General features: G+C 48.1%; 1 protein-coding gene and 1 pseudogene across 3 annotated transcripts in view; one reads left to right on the top strand and one right to left on the bottom strand.

Moving 5' to 3' along the window:
• LOC116874167 (solute carrier family 23 member 2-like) overlaps window positions 1-23937 on the bottom strand; it is a 55945-nt gene that overhangs the window by 7976 nt on the left and 24032 nt on the right. For 2 of the 3 annotated variants that reach the window (XM_032868614.1, XM_032868623.1), the window contains exons 4-12: window positions 18956-19115; window positions 12843-13024; window positions 11873-11990; window positions 10634-10790; window positions 9568-9821; window positions 4693-4857; window positions 4203-4311; window positions 4011-4106; window positions 2444-2738 (exon numbers count right to left, since the gene is read on the bottom strand). In XM_032868614.1, the coding sequence (XP_032724505.1) occupies window positions 2482-2738; window positions 4011-4106; window positions 4203-4311; window positions 4693-4857; window positions 9568-9821; window positions 10634-10790; window positions 11873-11990; window positions 12843-13024; window positions 18956-19115 (1498 nt within the window). In that variant the 3' untranslated portion in view covers window positions 2444-2481. Of the gene's footprint in view, window positions 1-2443; window positions 2739-4010; window positions 4107-4202; window positions 4312-4692; window positions 4858-9567; window positions 9822-10633; window positions 10791-11872; window positions 11991-12842; window positions 13025-18955; window positions 19116-23937 lie in introns of those variants that run through there. The other variant, XM_032868632.1, reaches the window with a different exon arrangement.
• LOC116879032 lies at window positions 15869-15949 on the top strand (annotated as a pseudogene).

The following is a 23937-nucleotide window of genomic DNA, read 5'->3' as shown; positions in this document are numbered from 1 at the left end:
GCCTGGGTGGCTCAGTGGGTTAAGCATCTGCCTTCGGCTCAGGTCATGGTCTCAGGGATCTGGGATCGAGCCTTGCACTGGGCTCTCTGCTCGGCAGGGAGCCTGCTTCTCCCTCTCCCTCTCCGTCTGCCTGTCTCCCTGCTTGTGCTCTCTCAAATGAATAAATGAAAATCTTAAAAAAAAAAAAAAAAAAGGACAGGCAGGGTTTGTCCCCAGAGGTACCATGACACCAGGTACTTTTGGCACAGGTTGGGTTTGGAGCATAGTCCTGATGGGTTCTAGAGAGTTCTGGAGGCCCCTCGCTCATCATGCATGCTGTGGCAGCCCAGGAAAGGTGCTGACCGTGCCTGTCCTAAAGGAGCTATAGGACATCAGCGTAAAACGAGCTTCATCTGCCTCTTCTGGTACCTAAATGAAGCTCAAGCCCGCTCCCGCCGGGTTCTGAGTGCTTTCTGGCAAGGTTCCCGGACGCGCACTGCACAGGACAGTAGAGTCTGTCAGCTTGACCACCTTACCGATACTTGGTCACACATGATTCTCGATGTTTCTAGGATGGTATAGTGAGGTGAGATAAACATCTGAACCGGTAGACTTTGAGTAAATGTGGAGCAATTAGCGTCCCTGAAATGGGTCGGCCTCATCCAGTCAGCTGGAGAATCGAATCGGACCAAAGCCTGACCTCCCACGAGGGGGAGGGAAGCGCCTTCAGACACGAGCAGCAACTCTCCTGCTGCTGATGGCCATTCCAGCTTGCATCATCATGACAGCCCGTTCCTGAACATCTCTCTCTCCCTGCGTATGTGTGTACACACGTGCATATCGTGTGTGGACGTGTGTGCGTGCACACACACCCACGTCCCACATCCTCAGGGCTCTCTTTCTCTGGAGAACCCAGACTAACCCGCCGGCCGTGCAGAGAACGGCTTCCCTGGGTTTTTCAAGTTTCCTGTCATCGTGACAGAGGCTCTCGTGCCCTGAAGGCCCCTTGAATACTTCGGCTGTTCCATCTCCTCTGGAAGAACCTGGCGTGCGGGTTATGTGTTAGGGCCTGAGCGCCGTCCTGCCTGCCCTAAGCCCCCGGGGCTCACGCCTCCCCTCCGTCCTGTCAGCAGCCCACCCCCAAGGGCTCGCATGGCAGCTCTGCAAGGGCCGTAGGCAGCCCATCACTGTTGATGAACCACCCAAAGGAGGGGCGGGCAGGCCTTTATCCTCGGGGTCGCCCACACGGGTGCTGGGAAGGAAGGGGAGAGGAGCACTCACACCTACCCCAGTCCAGGCCCCGAAGGACAAGGTCAAGGACAATCCAGCATGTGGGAAAGGAGAAATCAGCCTTTACAGAGGTGCCTGCACATAGTAGGTCCTCAAGGAACGCGTGCCAGCTCCAAATGGCCCCCACACACTCTGGTGCAGCCCTCATTCCTGGAGCATTGTGCGGCAGGGGACCCTGGCCAGGGAAGACCTCAGGGGAATGCGGTGTCCTTTCTCCCCGTGGCCATGTGCTAGGAGTGTCCCTGCCTCCACTCTTCAGACCAAACAGCCCTCTGCTCCCCACCCTGGCTGCTGGTGGGGAGAGCCCACTGGCTGTGGTGCAGCCCAGGACGTATGTGTCGCTTTAACATCCCCTCCGATGGGCCTTGCCCTCCCGTCCTCCCCACTGAGGCCTCTTCCTACAAAGGTCAGGTATTTTCCTGTGTCTTGACTGATATCGTCCCGTATGAGCCAGCACCTATCTGTCAGAGAAACAGACCCGAGAGGATAGGTAAGGGTACGTGGGTAGGTTATCGGTTTAAGTATTAATGGTGGAGACCACAAATCTGAAATTTGCAGGGCAGACCAGACAGCTGGAAACTCAGGCAGGAGTTCCTGCTGCACTCTCGAGGGAGGCCATTTTGGTGGAGTGGGTTCTGATCCCTTGGCAGCCTGCACGAGCAGGGCAAAGCCTAAGCCAGAGTCCGGGCACTCGATTCCAAGAACGTGCACGTTAAGAACCTTCCATGGCAAACAGCCTGAGCTGGCGGCAGCCAGGAGCACCCGGAGATCAGAGCAGGCGCTGGGGCAACAGAGGGTCCTCCTCATCTCTCATGAAGAGTCAGCCCCGAGGGGCAGGTGCCAAGGAGGGGGAGGACAAGAGGGGCTCAAAGACAACTGTTCCTGGTGCCTTCCAGCAAACAGCCCCGCCTCCGTCCCCTCTGCCACCCCAGGCCTCTTCGTCCCAAGGCATCAAAGTATGACCGAGAATGTGTGGGCCGAGCGCGTCTGGGCGAACCCTGGGTCACACGAGCTGACCCTGGAGGTGGGAGGCTGGTTTTCGCTGGAGCACGTGGAAGGCTGCGGCGTCCAAGCAGCACCCTCGTCATGGCCTTAATCAGTACCCATCTGGCTGCCCCGCGTGCAGGGTGCCCACCCCTCCTCGACGGGCAGACGAGCTCCTGGGGTTGGGGGAGTGAAGAGCGCATTGGGGCGGGCGTGAGGACATTCTTGTCACAGCTTGGTTTCGGAGGCGCCCTTCCCGCGCGCTCCGGAGGGGTCCTGGAAGAGGCAGGCCAGCAGGTTCCGGCCCCGCTCCCGGCTCCCGGCTTCCAGCCTGGGCCAGAAGGGGAGGTACTGGGTGCAGGAGGACGTGCAGACCTTGGTGCCGATCCCCCAGGGCAGGCGGTACACCTCCAAGGCCTTCGCAGTCTCCTCAGAGTCCTCCTGGATTTGATTCCACACCAGGAGGCCTCTCTCCTCCAGGCTTCCTAATGGGAGACAGCGGAGCAGTCAGCCCTGGGCGCTGACCCAGCACCACCGGGCCGGGGAGGCCTCTGGCGCCCCCTGCAGGCACTCGTGGGGTCTCTGCTCTGCGCCCTCCCCGAGCCAACAGCACCTTCTCTTTCTGGTCCATCCAGAGTCCCATCTCAGGGGCAATCCCTGAGTTCCCACTGCGGGAGGGAACAATCTTCTATGAGCACAATCCTTGCCCCACCTTCAAAGGGCGGGTCTTTCCACGCTGTGTTTCCAGAATGCAGGTGCACTTTACACGTGGAGAGAACAAATGTGGAAAAGAGAGCACCGCGAAGAGGGTGCTATCCTAAAGGTTCTCTCGAGAGGCCATGGGAGGTTCTCGAAGAGAGCATTGAAAGCCATCCACGAGGGCGGCCTGCACTCCTCACTGCGACATCCTCAGCACCCGGACCCTCGGACTGCTCCTCGCCACACGTATTACCCTCTATTCTCGTTGTCTGTTCTCTTGTCTTCCTCCCCTGTTAGCCCGTGGGTTTCTGGAAGGTGGGAGGCATGTCTTTCTGCTCTTTGTATTCTCAGGACACAGTCTGGAACACGGTAGTGTTCAGTGGGTTTTTTAGAAGGAAAAGAAGAGAGAGAGGAAGGGAGGAAAAGAATGCATGTGTTCTCTCCCTCACCAACTAGACTTTGGGCTCTTAGCTGTTTTTCTTTCTGCTTCTGGTGTGTTTCTCACCTTAGGGCTTTGAATTGTGGTTCCCCACTCCCAAATCATAAGTTGAAGCCTTAACCCCACTGTCTCAGAACATGAATATATTTGGAGATAGGACCTTTAAAGAGGTGATTCCGTTAAAGATGAGGTCTTTGGGGTGTACCCTAATCTATTATGACTGTTGTCCTTATAGAAAGAGCTCAGGACACACAGAGAGACACCAGGGAGGCACCCACCAGAGGAAAGGCCATGTGAGGTCACAGCAAGAAGGCAGCCATCTGTGAGCCAAGGAGAGAGGCTTTGGGAGAAACCAACTCTGCCAGCACCTTGATCTCCATCTTTTAGCTTCCAGACTATGAGGAATCCACTTTGGCTGTTTACACCAATCTGGGGTGCTTTGTTACGGCAGTCCTAGAAAGCTAATATGGACCTATACCTCCCACCCAGATCCAGGGCCTGCTCAGGATATGCTATGTTCAGCCTGACATGATACTAAGGGTCCAAGAAGCCATGAGGGCCGGCCAGATGCTTCCAGTCTATCCACACCACCAGCCTACAGAGCAAAGGCGAGCCCTACCAGGGATGGTGTTGTCCAGGAAAAAGCCCAGAAATCCACCAACAAACATGCCCGTGGTCAGCAGCACCTGGATGACCTGGTCCAGTTGGAGAATCCCTGGAGTGAAGACAAAAGAAACAGGTATTCCCAGGGACCAAGGTCCCCACTGGCCTTGCCCCTGGGGCGGTCACAGTTTAGAAGACAGAGACTCACCTGTCTGGAGCTTCTCAGCGTTGTTGTTCACCCAGCTGGGAATGGCGAGCCCACAGTAGATGGAGAAGCCAAAGATAAAGAGGTTCCTGGATGAGTTCATGTCCACATACTGCAGGAGAGAGGCACCCATGGCAGCCCCAAGCCATCAGCACCTGTACTGCCCGGCACTCTAACTCCCCTACCCAGGGTCCCCTCCCCTCCCGCTGCCACCAGAGGTCGGGGAGGGAGGCCGGACTCAGCACCACACCCAGGGGGCAAACCAGGCATGGATTCCCACATGGCCCTGGGAGCTGAGTGGTCTGGATGACCCAATGCAAACCGAGGCAATTTCTGTTTTTCAGAAGCCTGGATGCTTCTGGCTGTTTCTGTCTTCTATTTGGAAACCACTGTAGTGTCTGGGACCAAGGATTCCTTTTCCTCCTCCCCGGCCCCAGCCCTGCCCCTTTTCAAGAGATGCACCAGCTGCTCTTCTCAGACTGCCGAGCCTCACCTGCAGATTGGAGATCCCCACGGCGGTGATGACCCCGAACATCACCAGGAACATGCCCCCGATCACCGGGGTCGGGATGGTGGCAAAGGCAGCCCCCATCTTCCCGAATACACCCATCACCAGCAGCAAGCAGCCGGCAGCGACCATCACCATTCTGCTCCCCACCTGCAGGGCTCAGGAGGATGAGAGGGGAGCTCAGCACCAGCCGGGCCTCCACCCTGCTCCGCAAACAATACTCTAGGCGACCTGACCCCAAAATGCCCCCCCCCTTGGCCCCACACGGGGTTGGAAAGGATGAGGGTGTGACCTTGTGTCCCGGCATCTGGCCTCATCTCTTCACTCACTGCTCTCTCCCTGCCTTGAAGTCCTAACTCAAATGCTCCTTCCCCAGGAAGCTTTCCCAGTGAGGCAAAAGGCCTCTCTTGGAGGCAGTGGCGCAGGGCTTAAGAATGGGCATTTGGGTCAAAACCACAATGAGATACCACCTCACATCAGTCAGAATGGCTAAAATTCACAAGTCAGGAAATGACAGATGCTGGCGAGGATGCGGAGAAAGGGGAGCCCTCCTACACTGTTGGTGGGAATGCAAGCTGGTGCAGCCGCTCTGGAAAACAGCACGGAGGTTCCTCAAAAGGTGAAAATAGAGCTGCCCTATGACACAGCAATTGCACTACTGGGTATTTACCCTAAAGATACAAATGTAGTGATCGAAAGGGGCACACATACCTGAATGTTTATGGCAACAATGTCCACAATTGCCAAACTATGGAAAAAACCTAGATGTCCATCAACAGATGAATGGATCAAGATGATGTGATATATATATATATATATATGTATATATATATATATATATATATAATGCAGCCATCAAAAGAAATGAAATCTTGCCATTTGCGACAACATGGATGGAACTAGAGGGTATTATGCTTATCAAAATAAGTCAATCAGAGTAAGACAATTATCATATGATCTCCCTGAAATGAGGAAGTTGAGAGGCAACTTAGGGGGTTTGGCGGGTAGGAAAATAATAAATGAAACAAGATGGGATTGGGAGGGAGACAAACCATAAGAGACTCTTAATCTCACAAAACAAACTGAGCGTTGCCGGGGGTAGGGAGGTAGGGAGAGGGTCGTGGGGTTATGGACATTGGGGAAGGTAAAAAAAAAAAAAAAAAAAAAAAAGAATGGGCATTTGGGGACACCTGGGTGGCTCAGTGGTTTAAACATCTGCCTTCGGCTCAGGTCATGATCTCGGGGTCCTGGGATCGAGCCCCGTGTTGGCCTCCTTGTTCAGCGGGGGAGCCTGCTTCTCCCTCTCCTTCTTTGTGTGCATGTTCTCTCTCTCTAGCTCTCTCTCAAATAAATAAATAAAATCTTTTTTAAAAATTAGGAAAGCAAATTCTACAGCACATTAGAAGGACCATACACTGTGACCAAGTGGGATTTAGCCCTGGAATGCAAGGACGTCTCAACATGCATATACAATAAATGTGATACACCACAGATGCAAAATGAAAGACAAAAACTGTACAATCATCTCACAGATGCAGAAAAAGACTAAATACATCTTTTTGTGACAAAAATTCTCAACAAATTGGGTATAGAAGGAACGTACCTCAACACATAAATGACAGCAGAGATGATATGATCTGATATAGAGAAAATCCTAGACTCAACCAAGAAACCATAAGGCCCAGTCAATGAACCAGTAAAGTCACAGAATGCAAAAATCAACATACCAGTTGCATTTCTATAAACTAACAACAAAATATCTGAAAATTAAAATAATCCAGTCACAATAGCATCAAAAACAATCAAATACTTAAGAATGAATTTAACCAAGGAAATGACAGATCTGTGTGCTAAAAACTGTAAGATACTGAAGAAAGCAAAGAAGACACAAACAAATGGAAAGATATCATGGGTTCATGGATAAGATTTAAAGTCAAAATGTTCATACTACCTAAAGCTGTCTATAGATTCAATGCAGTCCCTAACACAAACCCAATGGCATTTTTCAGAGAGATAGAAAAAAAAAATCCTAAAATTTGTCTGTAAATACAAAAGACCCTGAATAGCTAAAGCAATCCTGAGAAAGAAGAATAAAGCTGGAGGCATCACATTGCCTGATTTCAAACGATACTACCAAGCTGTAGTAATTAAAATGGTATGGTCCCGACATAAAATAGACACATAGACCAAAAGAACCGAATTCAGAGCCCCAAAGTAAACCCATGCATATATGGTCAGCTAATATTTGGCAAGAAAGCCAAGCATATTGTGGGGGAGAGGATAGTCTCATCAATAAATGGGGTTGGGAAACCCAGAGAACCACATACAGAAGGATGAAATTAGACCTCTATCTTGCACCACTCAAAAAATTTAACTCAACGTGTATTAAAGACTTAAATGTAAGACCTGAAACTATGAAAATCCTAGAAGAAGACATAGGGGGAAATCCCCTTGGAATTGGTATTGGCATTTTGGGAGGTATGACACCAAAAGTATAAGCAACAAAAGCGAATGTAAACAAATGGGACTCCATTAAGCTAAAAAGCTTCTGCTCAGCAAAGGCAACATTTGACAAAATAGAAAGGCATCTTGCAGGATGGGATAAAATATTTGTAAACTGGCTACCTGATCAGGAATTAATATCCAAAATGTAGAAAGAATGTGTATGCCTCAATAATAACAACAGTAATGATTTTTAAAATGGGCAGAGACAGTGAATAGATATTTCTCCCAAGAAGACTTCCAGATGGCCAACAGATCCATGAAAAGATGCTCAACATCCCTCATCATCAGGGAAATGCAAATCAAAACCACAAAGAAATATCACCTCACATCTGTTAAATTCAATTATCATAAAAAAGATTAATAACAAGTGTTGGTAGAGATGTGCAGAAAAGGGAACCTTTGTGTGCTATTGATGGGAACGTAAGTTGGCAAAGTCACAATGGAAAACAGCATGGCTTTTCCTCAAAAAATTAAAAATAGAATCACCAGATGACCCAGCAATTCCTCTGGTGAGTCTTTATGTCAAGAAACCAAAACATTAACTTGAAAAGATATCTGCAGCCCATGTTCATTGCAGCATGATTGACAAGAGCCAAGGTATGGAAACAACTTAAATGATGAATGAGTGGAGAAAGAAATGTGGCGTATATGTGGAACGTTAATCAGCCATAAACACTGAGATCTTTCCATTTGCAACAACATGGACAGACCTTGAAGGCATTATGCTAGGTGAAATACGTCAAAGAAAGACAAATATCTTACGATACCATTCCTATGTGGAATCTAAAAAAGCTAAAATCAGAGTGCCTGGATGGCTCAGTTGGGTAAGGGTTCAACTCTTGATTTCAGCGCAGGTCATGATCTCAGGGTTTGAGATCGAGCCCCTCCCACCCCCTGCCTTGGGCTCCATGCTGGGCATGGAATCTCCTTAAGATTCTCTCTCTCATTAATTAATTAATTAATTAATAGATGGATGAATAAATGAATAAAATAAGTAAAAAGATAAATAAGCGGGGCGCCTGGGTGGCTCAGTGGGTTAAGCCTCTGCCTTCAGCTCAGGTCATGATCTCAGGGTACTGGGATTGAGCCACGTATCAGGCTCTCTGCTCAGTGGGGAGCCTGCTTCCCCCTCTCTCTCTCTGCCTGCCTCTCTGCCTACTTGTGATCTCTCTCTCTCTGTGTCAAATAAATAAATAAAATTTTTAATAAATAAATAAATAAGCTAAATTCACAGAAATAGAGTAGAGTGGTGGTTACCAGGGTGTTCAGGGTGCAGAAAATGAGGAGATGTTCATCAAAGAGTACAACCTTTCAGTTAAAAGATGAGTAAGTTCTGGGGATCTACATGTACAATATTGTGATTACAGTTAACCAGGCCTCCCAATTACACATTTGAAAGTTGCTAAGAGGACAGATCTTAAGTGTTCTCACCACAAAAAAAAGAAATTATAATTATGTAACATGATGGGAGTGTTAGCTCATGGTCATCCCGTGGCAAATCAGGAGTGTATCAAATAAACACATTTACAGCTTAAACTTAAGCAATATTATAGTATAGTGAAGTATATCTCAGTAAAGCTGCGGGGGAGGAGGTGGGAAGGAAAATCCGTGTGTCTGGAGTGCGGGGGGATGGAGACAGACATGATGAAGACCAAGGCAAGGCTCTACCATAAAGGGCAGTAAGAGCCACAGAGAGGAGCTAGAATGAAATCCAGACACAAGGCATAAACGAAATGTGGTGTATATCCATCCACCGACAGTCCCGACATTCTGCTAAGTGAGATAAGCCAGTCATAAAAAGACAAGTCCTGTAGGCTTACACTTTTAGGAAGTCCCTGGAGTCATCGAAATCATAGAAACAGCAACTAGAATGCTGGCTGACAGGTGCTGGGGAGAAAGGGGAATAAGGACTTGTTTGGTGGCTGCAGATCTCAGTTTTTATGTTGTGTGTCTTTAACCACAATGAAAAGTATTTTTTAAGTATCTTTCCCCAGACAATCTAGTGGCAACTGCTGTGGTAAGAAAGTAGCAGATCCTGCCTTTGCTTATTTTTCTTTCCAATCTAAGAGCTTATTTATTTAAATGTCCTCGTGACAAGACATGTGGTAAGGATTTACCGTCAAAATAAATATTTTGGTTGTGTTTGTAATCCTCATAAAGGAACAAGAAAAAAGGCTTGCCTCAAAGCTAACGGAAACTCAGCCCCATCAATATTTTTATTTTAGGCCCTGAGCCCCGTGTTGGACATCTGAGCTCCGGATCAATCAAATAAGCAATCTGAGTTGCTTGCAAAGAGACTCACAGGGGCATAATGGATGCAGGTACCTTGCCTGAAGCCGCTGTTGGCAGACTTACCTTGGTGATGCCCAGCGCCCCGACGTTCTCGCTGTAGGAGGTGGTGCCGTTGCCTGTCCCCCAGGCCCCCGCCAGCAGACAGCCGAGACCCTCAATGCCGATGCCGCGGTTGACAGCGTGCCTCGGGGGCGGGGGGGCCCCCACCAGCCGGGCACAGGCATAATAATCACCTACGGACTCCACCATCGAGGAGATTACCCCTGCAATGATCCCAAAGACCCCAGCCAGGCTGATGGTGGGGAGGCCCCACTGTCCTGCAGGAGCGATGCAGAGGGAATGTTAATCCAGAAGACCATGCGTTGCTGTGCCCAAAATAACTTCTGTGCTGAAAGGGGTCTTTGGGAAGCTTGCAAGACCCGGAAGTTTATCTCCCAACCCCACAACTGTCCAGAGGCTTTGGCATGGACTCCTGCCCTACCACTCCTCCCTGAGGGCAAGCACACACCCAGACCTTGAGGGCACTGTGCACCAAAACAGCCAGCAGCGGGGCCCCTTCCTGGGCAGATCTTGAAGCATTTGGAAGCAGAGATTCTTATTCAGGGAGGCAGGAGCTCCACAGTCCATGGGGCCCGGCCAGCCCACCCTGGAACCTGGTTATTAATACACCTGAACCAAAAGTGCTGGGAAAGACAACCAGAAGTGGGCTAAGGGATGGCCTTGACCTCATCTTCCCACAAATGTTCTAATTCAGGCTAAGGCTCCCTTGGGTAGAATCCAACTAATCCAGGAAGAGTCCCAAAGTTCCAGCTAGAAGGTCGAGACCTCTCCGATCTGCCTGCTCTCAGGCCATGGGTTCTGAGTAACATGGAGAAGGGGAGGAAAGGAAGGTCCCGGAATGGGAGCCTTTGGTCTAACATCCCCAGAAGATTCTTAAGACAATCCAAGGGTCTCCTTCTTCTCTTAGGGGTCTCATATGGACCCCCTAAGGCCTGCTTCTCCTTGTCAGATCTTTTGGAGTAGATCCATCCCCTGCCTCTAGTCAACTCTCCATTCAGTGCCCTTGACCCCACGGACAGTACTGGAAAACACGTGTCCCTGGTTGAAAGGGGACCTATCTTCTCATTACCTGGGTAAGGGAAGCGAAACCAAGGAGCCTGGCTCAGCACATTGCCTTTGGTGTCAGTGCGGGCCAGGTGCCCATAGGCCGTGGGGGCCGTGGGAAGGGCGTTGGTGACTGTGAGCACGAAGCAGAGAAGCCACGAGAGGCAGAGCGCCAGCAGCACCTGCAGAGGGAGCCCCCTTCACTACCCTGCCCAGGGTCCCAGGCCCTGCCAACACCTCCCAGAGGTGCTGGGCCTGGGAGGGAGGTCAGGGAAGCTCTGTGAAATGAGGAAACGCTGGGTTACAGGCCCTTCCAATGCCAACAGCAATCTGTGTCATCATTAGCGCATTTAAGGAATGTAGGAAACAAACTGGAAAAACCTTGGGTCAAATGAAGGCAGAAAGGCTAGCAAAATGGGCATGGCCTGGGTCAGAAGGATTACTGTCTGTTTCTCTTTCCACCACTGGCTGGTCACATGACCTTGGATCAAACTCTCTGAGCCTCAGTTTCCTCGTCTGTACAATGGAATGACGATCACTGTGCTACAGAGCCTGAAGCTCTACTGATATTTAATCCCTGGGGACAGAGCCCCAGAAAGGTGCATTTTTAGCAACATCCCCGAGTAAGGCTTGTGCACACAGAATGGTAGGACCACCAGACTGCAGGGCAGTGAGGGATCAGTGAGATGTGGAAGTATCTTTTTACAATGTGAAATGTAGCTCACAGTGGAATTAAAGCTGAAAACATACTGTGTGGTTGGCAGCCACACAGATCTCACACCGAGATGCAAATCCAGCAGAACAGTGTCTGAAAAGGGAGGGACTAGCCCCATTGCAATGAGTCCAGATTACCCACGAGCCACCAAGACCTTGATCTGAGCAACCAGGTCATCAGTTTTGTATAATTAGCCATGAACCTTGCTATGGGGATGGCCCCAGCAACGTATGACAAGGCTGTCCCACACGGTTGCCCAGAGCAGCAACCTAGGGCAGAGTTCTCTGCTCTGGGGTGAGAAGCTTCATGAACAATGGGGACTGCATTACACCAAAAGCAGAGGAGTGTTCCCATGGATGGCGGGGCTCCCCTTGACCTCCTTGTACAGCAGAGGGGTGGGGGTCAGGGAGGAGAGAACCTGCACACGGTGAAGCATTTGCCTTGGGGACCTTCTGGGAGTGCAAGAGGCTGACCCTGTCCCTCACCCTCCGGGCGAGTCCACTAAGAAGGGAAGTGCTTCTTACCAGAAGCGTGGGGAGTGCTTCTTACCGGGAAGACCTGAAACAGGTAGAACTTAGACGTGTGGCACTTCTTTCCTCCATAAACCGGCACGGGTACTGCGACATTTTTCAGGTACTGAGAAAACAGTACGATGAGGAAGATGGTCCTGAAACAGAAACAAACCACGCCCAGGCTGGCTAGCTGGGGCTCGTCCTGAGCAAGGGTCCAGGAAGTTGAGCCACCACGCATCTCTGGAAGGGGGTGGCCGGGGCCGCACCAGGAGGGTCCCCAAGGAGGTAGGTCCCATCCCTGAGAAGGTGGGTTGTTCCCTTTCAGAGCTACTGGTGGCTGGAGAGGAATACCGGGAAGGGGGACTATTCCTCTCTGTGGGTCAGCTGCTGGACAGATCCCAGCAGATGGAGAGAGTGAGGCCAGAGTCAGAGACTGTCTTCTCTCCCAGGTCATTCTGCAAGTCCTCGTGGTCAGACCATCACAGCGGCGTGAATGAGTGTGTCTGGTGCCAACCCCAAGTCCCTTCGAGGCTCTGTGGAAGTGCCTAAGGCCTCTTCTTTCCCTAAAGCCTTCCTGATCCTTCCAGTTGGCTGTCATGGCCCCCTTCCCTGGACCATGCATGGCATTCTATGATTCTTATCACTGTCTCCTGGTGTCACAGCTCCTTAGACCCAAGGCTCCTCTCTCTCCTATACTACAAGATTATGGAGAGAGCTGGAGCCCTGTCTTTGCACCCTTCCCAGGTGCCAGAGGTCTACAAAGATTGGCTCAATGAAAACCTAGCAGGCAAAGGACCCGCAGTATCAATATTTTGTAAACACGACACTAAGTATTCTTACATACTGCCCATGATTAACTCCTTGTTTTTGAGGACTAATCATGTAATAAATAGTCGTGGTATCTGTAAACCACAAGAGTTTGCCAATACCCAGAACACATTATTCTTACCGGGTGATCTTCCCCCGGAAAGAACTGAGCTGCCATTCCATTCCCAGGGAGTACTTACACGGCGGCAATCCCCCAGTGGACCCCAGCGTTACTGCCCGCAGAATCAAAGAGAGGCAAGGCCACCAAGGAGATGGTCGGAGCGATGGTCAAGGGGCCAATAAAGCGCATGAGAAACCCAATGAGACCTGAGAATCCTACTAGCATCTGGACACAGGATGCAACCATAATGGCGCCCTGCAACTGGAGAGAGAAAGTACAGATCAGACACCTTGAAGCTTGCAGGAACTGTGGGCCTCAGCCCAGCCCGGGCCATCATGGCAGACCCAGGGGCACAGGCCACCTCCCAACCTGGCCCCCCCCACAAAGGGGGCACCCTCAGAGGCACTGCAGGATCAAAGCTGAATCCCAGAGTGACAGAGGCAAGGAGAGCCCTGTTCTTGCTCCTCTCTCCAGTTCTGGATTTCCATCTACCTGTTGGACATGTTCACTTCATTTGAAGGTTTTCTGGAAATAGCCTTCAAAAGTATTTATTGGTCATGGTGACCATGGTGGTGATGTCTAACGTCACTCCATAGCATGTTGAACCTCTTGCTGCCTTATTTTTCTGTGTTCCCACTTTCTATTGCAAGAGTTGGCAAAAAAAAAAAAAAATTTTTTTTTTTCTGTAAAGGACCACATAGTGAAATTTTAGGCTGGATGGGCCATATGGCCTCTGTCGAAACTTTCCCAGACAAGTTGTGAACAAATGAGCCTCGCTGTGTTCCAATAACATTTCATGTGTAGATACTGAAATTAGCATTTCATATAATTCTGACACATCATGAATTCGTAGTCTTCTTTTCCAACCACTTAAAGTGTGAAACCGTTCTTAACTTGTGAGCTATATAAAAACAAGCAGCAGGCCAGATCTCGTTCCTGGACCGTAGTTTGCCAACCCCTACTCGACTGGACCGACTGACTTTGCTTAATGGCTCCTTTCTTACTCTCCTAGTTTGGATGTTATGCATTCCGTTTTATCCCTGAAAACTTTTCCTTATTTTAAAGTCTGCTCTTTCTGAAAGTAACAGAGCAACTTCTACTTTCTCTTGATTAGTGTTGGCCTGGTGTATTTTCCTCCAACCACTTACTTTCAATCTCTGTGTGTCTTTGTATTTATCTTTTAAAGATATTTATTTATTTGTCAGAGAGAGTGCGAGCACAAGCAGGGGGAGCAGCAGGCAGAGGGAGAAGCAGGAGGCTTCCTGCTGAGCAGGGATCGGATCCCAGGACCTGGGATCATGACCTGAGCGGAGGCAGATGCTTCACTGACTGAGCCACCCAGGCGCCCCTATGTGTGTCTTCATTTAAAGTAGGCTTCTTACAGACAACATATAGTTAAGTCACCTGTATTTTGTATCCCCTCTGACAGTCTCTGTCATTTAGTTGGTATATTTAATCCACTGACATTCAACTACATAGTTGGGTTGATATCTACCATGCTCGTTACTGTTTTCTACTTGCTGACCTTGGTTCTTTGTTCCTATTTTCGTCTTCCTCTCTTTTTGTAGTTTTAATTGAGCATTTCATAGGGTTCAATTTTTTCTCCTCTCTTAGTGTCTCAGTTACACTAATTTTTTTTTTTTTTACTTTTTTGAGTGGTTGCCCTAGAATTTGCAATGTACTTTTACAACTAATCCAAGTCCACTTTCAAAGAACATTATGCCATTTCAATGGGTAGTCTGAGCACCTTATAATAACAAAATAATTTTAATCCCTCCTTCTCATTCCTTCTGTCATTGCTGTCACTCATTTCACTTATATCTAAGGACACATAAGTAGGTACATAAAAACTACCATGATACTGAAAGGTGAAGTTTGAACTGGTCTAAGGTGTTGAAAACTGAACTTGCCTTCTCTTCCCAGTTTTTTACTCTTTCTGCTACCACCATGTCCTTAAACTAGATTCACTGTTGACTCTCACTTCCTCATTACTTGAGCCCAGTAAGTAACAACCTTCCTGTTGGTCCTGCATTTGCATCACCTTCACTGGGGACTAGTATAATGAGACATATGTGGTGTGCTGACCACCAATGGTTTCAGTCCTTGAGATGTGTGTGGATAAATACAATTCAATTGAACAGGGAGACGCTACCTTAAGTTCCAATAGCCTAGTTACGTGAATTCAACCAATCAATCCAATTAATGAAAGGAGGTGGAAATTCGCAAGAACTTTCTCGGACTTTCCAGCACTGGTGAAACGCATCAGACCAGCAGATGGAGCTCAACTACCACAGATAAGGATCCGGGTTGGGCTCACTGTGTCAGACCCTTGGAGATAACGTGGGGGAAAAAAATAGTGGAGACTAATGTCCTAGGGCAAAAGGAATCCCTACCCTGGGCCCTGGGTTTCAGGGCAGGAGTTGGCAAACTTTCTCTATAAAAAGCCATATAGTAAATATTTTAGACTTTGTGAGCCATGTGAGCTTTCTACCACATTTTCTTTTCTTTTCTTTTCTTTTTTTTTTTTTTTAAACAACCTTTTAGGGGCGCCTGGGTGGCTCAGTGGGTTAAAGCCTCTGCCTTCGGCTCAGGTCATGATCCCAGGGTCCTGGGATCGAGCCCCACATCGGGCTCTCTGCTCAGCCGGAAGCCTGCTTCCTCCTCTCTCTCTCTCTCTGCCTGCCTCACTGCCTACTGGTGATCTCTGCCTGTCAAATAAATAAACAAAATCTTTAAAAAAATAAAATAAAATAAAATAAAACAACCTTTTAAAATGTAAAAACCATTCTTAATGTGTGAGCAGTTAAAAAACAGACCTCGGGGGGCGCCTGGGTGGCTCAGTGGGTTAAGTCTCTGCCTTCGGCTCACGTCATGATCTCAGGGTCCTGGGATCGAGCCCCGCATGGGGCTCTCTGCTTCCCCCTCTCTCTCTGCCTGCCTCTCTGCCTACTTGTGATCTCTCTCTCTCTGTGTGTCAAATAAATAAATAAAATATTTAAAAAAAAACAGACCTCGGGCTGGATTTGGTCCCAGAGCCAAAGTTTTCATATTCCTTTAAAGGACTTTAAAGGACTCTATATATCATAAACACAAAAATAAACAATAAGCTTTGCACAGTGGCAGTATCGTAGCCAATGAGGTTTATCCGAGGCGCGATTATTGCTAATCGAAAAATAAACAATAAAGGTTAAAGAGAATATGGTATCTCTGCCACTTGGGGTCACATGTTTAACACAGGTACAGCATGACCCATATCCCTAAACACCTCCCTCACTATTAATACTGTTCAAGCCCCAGGGAAATTATTTTCCAGAACTCTTGCCCGGTGTCCTCGAAACACAAGGCAATGGCTTCCAAATGCGCTGAAGGTTTGTGAGTTGGGCTATGATAGGGCTGGAGGCAGATGCTTCATTAGGACGCAGGGAAGACTTGAGCAGACGTGCTTAGGTAGGAGAAGAGACAAATGAATGCGTCAGATCTTTCTTCTTGGATACTGTGCGGGCAAAAGATTCCTGCAGAAGAAATTCAGAGCTCAGCTGGTCTGCGTGGAAGGGAAACCTTCCTTCCCTGGCGTCTAGCAGAGGAGGGTGAGGAACCCCCACTTCTTGTTCTTTGCTTGGTTTTAATTTGGATCTAATGAAGCCAAATATGGGCTCCCCGGGGGGACAGCAAAAACAAACAAATAGACAAACACCCACAAGCCGTGCACGTGTTCTGTGACTCATTCTGTCAACGGCCTCATAAAACCAGGCTTCCTGAAGAAGCATAGCCTGATTTGGAGAAGGCACTACAACACGTGGCATCTGAGATTGGCCAGTGTCTCTGGCAAAAATCCAGGACCCACCAGCTTGACAAGTGAAATTCTTAGGGAATATCTTGGTCCAGAGCTCCCACGGGAGTGTTCTTTAAAGATTCAAGAGCCTTGTTAACTAACTCTGGGTCTAACCTGAGATAAAAAGGAAGCACAAGGCCTTGAGGGGGTGATGGAGGGACTGAGCACTTTTGGCTTCTCAGAGCACAGGTGTGTGCAAAAAGGCTGCTTCTGAAAGGGAAGAAGGACCGCAGAAGGTTCAGGCTGACACTCACGGGTCTGGCTCAGATGGATGTCCTCTGCCTCACAGCTCAGTGCTCCCTGAGGTACCATGGAACCCACACTGAATGAGGATGGACCCTGTCAGAAGCCGGGAGCTTCCGCTCTGCCATGGGGCTTCGGGTGAGGCTGGGGTCTGGCGCGGCTCCTCCACTGCCTCCCTTTCACAGACCATTACTAACTAGTCCACCCTGTTTGGAATTAGACCACTAGTGAATAGCATCAGTAGCTCTGATCAGACACCCGAACCGTATCTCGAGTAGGGCCAGAAAGACATTCAAGTTTTTGCTTGATTGAAGGAACATTTACTGATTAAAGGAAATACTGATGGGCTCCTGGGAGGCTCAGTCGGTCAAATTTCTGCCTTTGGCTCAGGTCATGATCCCAGAATCCTGGCATTGAGTCCCTCACCGGGCTCCTTGCTCAGATGGGGGCCTGCTTTTCCCTCATCCCCTCCTCCCGCTTGTATCACACTCTTTCTCTCAAAAATAAATAAATAAAATCTTTTTTAAAAATAAAGGAAATAGTTATGGTCAGGCAAAGAAAAGGCAGTTACATAGGAGGAGTTCCTAGGATTCATGAGCCAGTGACAGTCCCTCCCACCCAGGACAGACATTAGCTCACAAGGTAATCTAATTCAAGCAACAAAGACTTGAGTTTCACCATGTGAGTCCCTGAATTCAGAGAGCATGGGTGCTGCTCATCTAATGGAGAAAGGGGGAGGCTGTTAGAGTATTTAACACTTCCACAGAAGGCCCTTGGTGGGAAAAAGAAAGCAAGTCTAAATGCAGCCTGTGGGCTGAGTTATGGTGATACTACACACGTGCATAAATGCCCAGGGTTGCCCCTGTGGGCTCGGGGCAAGGCCAGCGACTAGCAGTTCGGTCTGACAAGTGGATCGTACAAAGCTTTGTTGAAATTTTACCTTGTGTGGGATAGGAGTTTATAGTTAAGTCTCAAATACTGGTGGCTCATGGTGATGCATGCCCCTGAGTCTTAAAAAGAGGGAGGAAGTATGACCTCGAATGTAGTCACGAGGGTCTACAAGTTGATACCTTGGGCCACAAACCACGCACACGGGGCCCCCAAACAACAGAATCCCTATCTCCGTCTGAAGGCGCTTGCGTTGCTCTCGGTGGTCCAGATTGTCAACAGCAATGGGCACGTGTGCCTTTGGTGGGAGAATAGGAAAGCGTGCAGCCCATCGCGGAGCTGGCAGTCTGCCCACGCCTGACATTTCACAGAGTATGGAAGGATTTTGTATTTTTAAAAACTGGTATTCACGGTGTTGCTGATTTGAGCTTTGCCTATTCTGCAACTGAGGACCCGGCCCAGACTACTGTGAAAAAGACTTGGCCGCCCAGATTGCCCACCGGCATGAACATCAATGTCTGCAGCAGACAGCTCAAGGATTTCCTGGCCTCCTTCACCACGTGAACCAGCTCCTGCAACACATCTCCTCCTGCGTGTACCTCTACACATCCCGTTGGTTCCGCTCCTCTGGCGATCCCTGACTGGTACCCACACCCTGTGATTCGGCCAGCCCATTCCTACATGTCTGTTCGGTTGAAATACATAGATAGGTTCACCTAAAAGTACCAAGTACACAGACATCCATAGCAATACTATCTATAGCAGCCAATAACTGGAAACTACCCTTAAACACAGTTTGGGTAACAGCAGAATAGAGAAGTAAATTACTGCGTAATTATGTAATAGAACGCTACTCCGTAAAGAGAATGAAGAGTCTACCCCCACATATAAAAGGGGGGAAGACTCTTGTAAAAATCACGGTGAATGAAGAAGGCAGACACAAACTAGTATGTTCTGAGGAGTTCTGTATAGAAAGTTCAAAACCAAGCGAAACTCATCTATGGAAACTCATCTGTTTCTTGATCCCGTTGCTGGTAACAGGAGCAAGTTCAGCTTGGGAAATTTATCGTGTTGTTTTCTATATGTCCTAATTAAATTTTAAGGTTCATTTACAAAGGGACAAGGGCAGACTTTGGAAGGAGGCAAGAGAAAAACAGAACTAGAACAAGTTTATCAAGCACATCGTCGTAGTACAACATCGCCCAGTCCACCTCCCCTTGGCCCGTTACCTCTCGGATCCTCTTCTGCCATTCCTCAGTGAACTCAGGAGAGCTGGTGTTCACCAGACTGGCATTGAATGTCCACTCAGGGCACTTCCAAGCGGGAAGGGAGAGCATGGCCAGGGAGGGTGCCACGAAAGCAAACGTCCCGCCCTGGAGAATGGGCAGCCTGGAGGAGGGGGACAAGGAAGCAGTTACCCACAAGATCTGTTAGCACAGGTCTTAAACTGGGCCCAGTGGCGGTTCTTTAATCCCAACCCCTAGCCTGATTTAGAGGCCATCCGTGACCTAGCTGGTCTCAGTACACAGGGAGCTCCTGCCGGGCTCCAAGTCAGACCCAGGAACCCTGCCAAACCTTGGACAGGTAACATGTCTACCCTGGTCCCGGAGAATCTTCCCCAGAGCCCAGGATAAAAACACAGCTCCCACAGGGAGTTCTCCCACCAAGAGAAGCACAGCCTAAAATTTGGGTTGCCAGACTCCTTTGTGTCTTCAAAACGACCAGCAATCTCAGACCTTGACCTCCAAGCTTCCTTTTTATCACATGGACAGAATAGCTTTTTGGTCAATTATCAGGGCAAGTTCCTTCCATCCAGGCCCTTCTGATTCCTGCTCAGCCTCTCCCTCTGGCCTCTGAGAACTTCTAGAACTTTCTTCCCTTTGAGGTAAATGCAGCCTGATAAGTCAACCTCCAACAAGCCTCTCTTATTAGATCAGAGGCTATCTGGGCTAGCCTAGTCTGCCCACCCATGACATTAATATTGGGGAAGGGTGGCACAGAGGCACCCCAGCATTTTGGTATTAGACCCAATACAAGAAAGGTATACTCAGAATTTCACAAAAACCTCTTGGAGGATTTTTCTTGAGAATGACTCAGTACATCCTATGTAATGAAAATATAATTTTTTTATAGTTTTTTAAAAAGATTTTATTTATTTATTTGACACAGAGAGAGAAGGAACACAGCAGGGGGAGTGGGAGAGGGAGAGCAGGAAGCCCAGTGTGGGGCTCGATCCCAGGACCCTGGGATCATGACCTGAGCCGAAGGCAGATGATTAACAACTGAACCACCCAGGCACCCCTTGAAAATATAAATTTGATGGAAGAGTTCGGCTGCCTAAGTGGCCTTGGTATCTTGGCTGAACATGAGAGTCGATGATGCCTGGGCATCAGCCTGAGAGGAGTTGGTGGGCTTGTCTAGGACTGTGCCCAGGTACGGGGTGTACGTAAAGCTCCAGGGGATTCTAGTGTGCAGCCAGGGTGGAGGACAGCTGATCTACCTCTGTAAGTCTAGACCCGCAAGGTTCCACGGTAGAATAGAATACATCGCCCACACGAGGCAGGAATAAACAGGGGATGGTATGGGTATGTGTGAATACTTCCTCAATTTAAAAATTATGACTCTAAGTATCTTTTTTTAAAAGATTTTATTTATTTATTTGACAGAGAGAGAGGAGAGAGAGAGAGAGAGAACACAGCAGGCAGAGCAGCAGGCAGAGGGAGAGAGAAAAGCAGGCTCCTCACCGAGCAAGGAGCCCGATGCAGGACTCAGTCCCAGGACCCCAGGATCATGATCTGAGCCAAAGGCAGCTGCTCAACCGACTAGGCTACCCAGGCCTCCCATGACTCTAATTATCTTGACAGAGAAGGGAAACATGCTCTACTTTGATCTTTAAAAAATCCCCTTGAGCTTTCAAAGTGAACATATAAACCTTTGTATATGGATATACCCAGAGTGACGTGAAACAGAACTTGCATTGTAATTTTTTGCTGTAATTCCATACGTACGTTGCACTCATTCACCAAGTGTCTATTGAGGATCTGCTCTTGGTGGGCAGTGGCTGCCATGATACTGAGGATACCACGACGAGTGAAACCAAACTCCCATTTACATTCTAGGGACACACATCTCAGCCTCATACTAACAAAATAACCACTTCCAATAACTTCCTCTCAAGGATTACTTTAAACACCTCATGACGATGCTCACGATGCTCACGTACAGTCTGCCATGTCTGCCATGTCCATTCTACTGGGTTCCACAAGGGCAGGGATTCATTATCTTTCATTCCCATCCCTCCAGCGCTGAGCCTGGCGCCCCCCAAAACCTGCCAACATTGGACTTACCCTTTTGGTTTTTGGCATGGAATGAAGCCCTACCAAAGGTTATTTTGCATTTCATTAAGTTAGGAGAGATGTGCACTCATTCGTGTGATATAATGTCTGTTCTCTATAAACTGTCTGCTCATTACATAGGGTTTGGATACAGTCAAAATATACTTGTAACAATTCTTAGGATAGTGAGCTTTCTTTTCATTAAAAAAAAAATGTTTGGGACGCCTGGGTGGCTCAGTTGGTTAAGCAGCTGCCTTCAGCTCAGGTCATGATGCCGGCGTCCTGGGATCGAGTCCCACATTGGGCTCCTTGCTCGTCAGGGAGCCTGCCTGCTTCTCCCTCTGCCTCTGCCTGCCATTCTGTCTGCCTGTGCTTGCTCTCTCTCCCTCTCTCTCTCTGACAAATAAAATCTTAAAAAAAAAAAAAATGTTTTCTGTTACTATATACAGGAATTCGTCCCCAGTTCAGAAATCATTAAAGAGAGCATTTCCAAATTTTGAAGCAGTTGAGCTCCTTTCTAATCCTGTTCATGTTATTTTCTTCCAAGATGATTACATGTCATTGGAATAATATGATACATGGACTTTCTGCCTTTTGGTAATTGCTAAATATCTTTTATGTCCAAAAACAAGATGAATTTTTTTTCATTTATTTGTCCAAGGGTATTATCATGTTCTACCTTTAGGTTCACACAATGTATCCATAAATTTTTCCCTTGTTATTTTATCCTTACACCTTCCAGTTCCATTTTCTATTCCTTCTGCCCCATTCCCACCCCCATTTTATTAGGTATAACTTTTTAAAAGATTTTATTTATTTTAGAGAGAGAGTGCATGAGTGCAAGCCAGGCAGGAGCAAAGGGGGAGGTAGAGAGAGGGAACCTCCAGCAGACTCTGCTGAGTGTGGAGCCCGTCACAGGGCTGGATCCCATGATCCTGAGACCATGACCCAAGCCAAAACCAAGAGTTGGATGCTTAATGGACTGAGCCACCCAGGCACCTCAGATGTAACTTCTTATCAGTACTCTTTTGGTATATAGGTAAGAGAGAGAGAAAGAGAGATCTACATACACACCTTGCATTTCTGCTAGTTCTTCCTTTATGCATGTCCCCAGTATGTGTATAGGGTATGTGCACTCAGTACTATTCTAGACTTTTGTTGTTGTATGTATGTCTTACCTTTGGTGGTGACCTTGATGCATGTCTGTGTTCTTTTCAACTTCCTGATTCATTTTATCTACTACCATGATGACAACCTCTATATTTTTAAAATCTGCACATGAGTATGATTCACTATTATTCTATGTGTGCCTTCTGACTTGCATGTTTCTCTTATAAACTATAGACTGTTGATTTGGAACCAACTCAACATTTTAGATACGGAAGAGCCTCTTGAAACATATCCAGCTTGGTCTTGTCATTTGTATAGGTAGAGGATCTGGGCCTGAGGTCATAGAGTTAACCAGGAGGAGTGCTCAGGGCTCCTCCCTCTTCATCCAGGTTCCTCGCTGCCCTGTGACACTGAGAAAGAGCAGGAACACACCTACGGCAAGTTTAAATCCGGCTCTACCTCCTATCAGGTGTGTGACCTAGCTAGGCATGCTGCCCAACTTCTGCAAGCCTTAGTGTCGTCTTTGACAAAATAAGAGTCCTCTCCCCGGGAAGTAGCCGTGAAGATTAAATATCTATACATGTTGAGGCCAGTGCCTGGGGCCCAGAAGACCTCAGCAGACAGCAGTTATTGTCATTACTTTATGACTCTCTCAGAAATGTGTGGGTACTTCCCGAGAAGGTGGTGTATGTTACGACATTTTCTTCTGTGTTTTCTCTTACAGATGCTCTATTGTGGGCTTTTTTTTTTTTTTAAACTGTTGTCTGGCATTCCCAACTCTTGCAGGTGGGTTCTCTAAGATTTGTTTTTCTGCATCCTTTGTTTTCTTTTGTGTTTCTGGAATTCCTGTGCTCGGGCTGGTCCAAGGCTGTGTCTTTGCGTTAATTATCCCCTTGCTGTGGCCCGTTGTACTCAGCCCTGCAGGTTGTACAGCGTCACCTGCACAGAGCTCCAAAGCTTCCACTTTACTACTGATACAGTTCTTAAAACAGACACAATCTCTCTACCGTAGGGGCTTGTGTTAACATTTAAGGGTTAATGTCTGAGGCACAGCTCTCTTCGTATGATGTCACAACACGTGTCTGTTGGGATGGAATTGCTTCTGTTGGATCTACTTGACACTTGGAAGCTTATTACTCTAGTATTGTTGTTGGACCTATTTCAGAGGTCCCCCTTCCCTGGTTCTTCTTGTTTTTGTTACATTTGCTTTGAAAGAGGTGCTCTGACCATGTCCCACAAGTTCCAACACGCTATGTATTACTTTGAACATTTACAGGTCACCTTGTGTCAAATAGGATTTAAGGGACTTACAATTATATTACAATATAGTAAGGACCTGCCACTCTATACTCAGACCACCCAGTTTCACTTTCCGGCTATTCCTCTCCTCCTCCCAGCCCCACTCACTACATACCCAGCCTCATGAACCTTTACAGGAAGAGCCAGCCTGGGCTCAGAGTGGGATCTGGCTGCAACTCTCCATTGTTGCCCTCACAACATCCAATATAAAATGTGGGCAGACTATCCCAGGGCATCCTACTCCTTCCACCCTTCACTCTTTCATGTGGATGCTCGAGTCTGAAGAAGAGAAGATGCCCTGCCATTCTTCTTTACAACAATGACTTGCAAGTTTCCTAAGAAAAGGTTAAATGTCAAAATCTGTATATTCCATGTCTTATAGGACAGGTATATTGGGTTGGCAGAGCCAGAGGAATGTGTCCCCAGGGCTACTATTAACATCTACGTTTACATAGTATTATAAAGGT

This window comes from Lontra canadensis, unplaced genomic scaffold (assembly GCF_010015895.1).
Source record: "Lontra canadensis isolate GAN:19392208 unplaced genomic scaffold, GSC_riverotter_1.0 scaffold2, whole genome shotgun sequence".
Lineage (NCBI taxonomy): Eukaryota > Metazoa > Chordata > Mammalia > Carnivora > Mustelidae > Lontra > Lontra canadensis.
The sequence above is the reverse complement of the archived record's forward strand: the minus strand, read 5'-3'. Positions and strand labels throughout refer to the sequence as shown.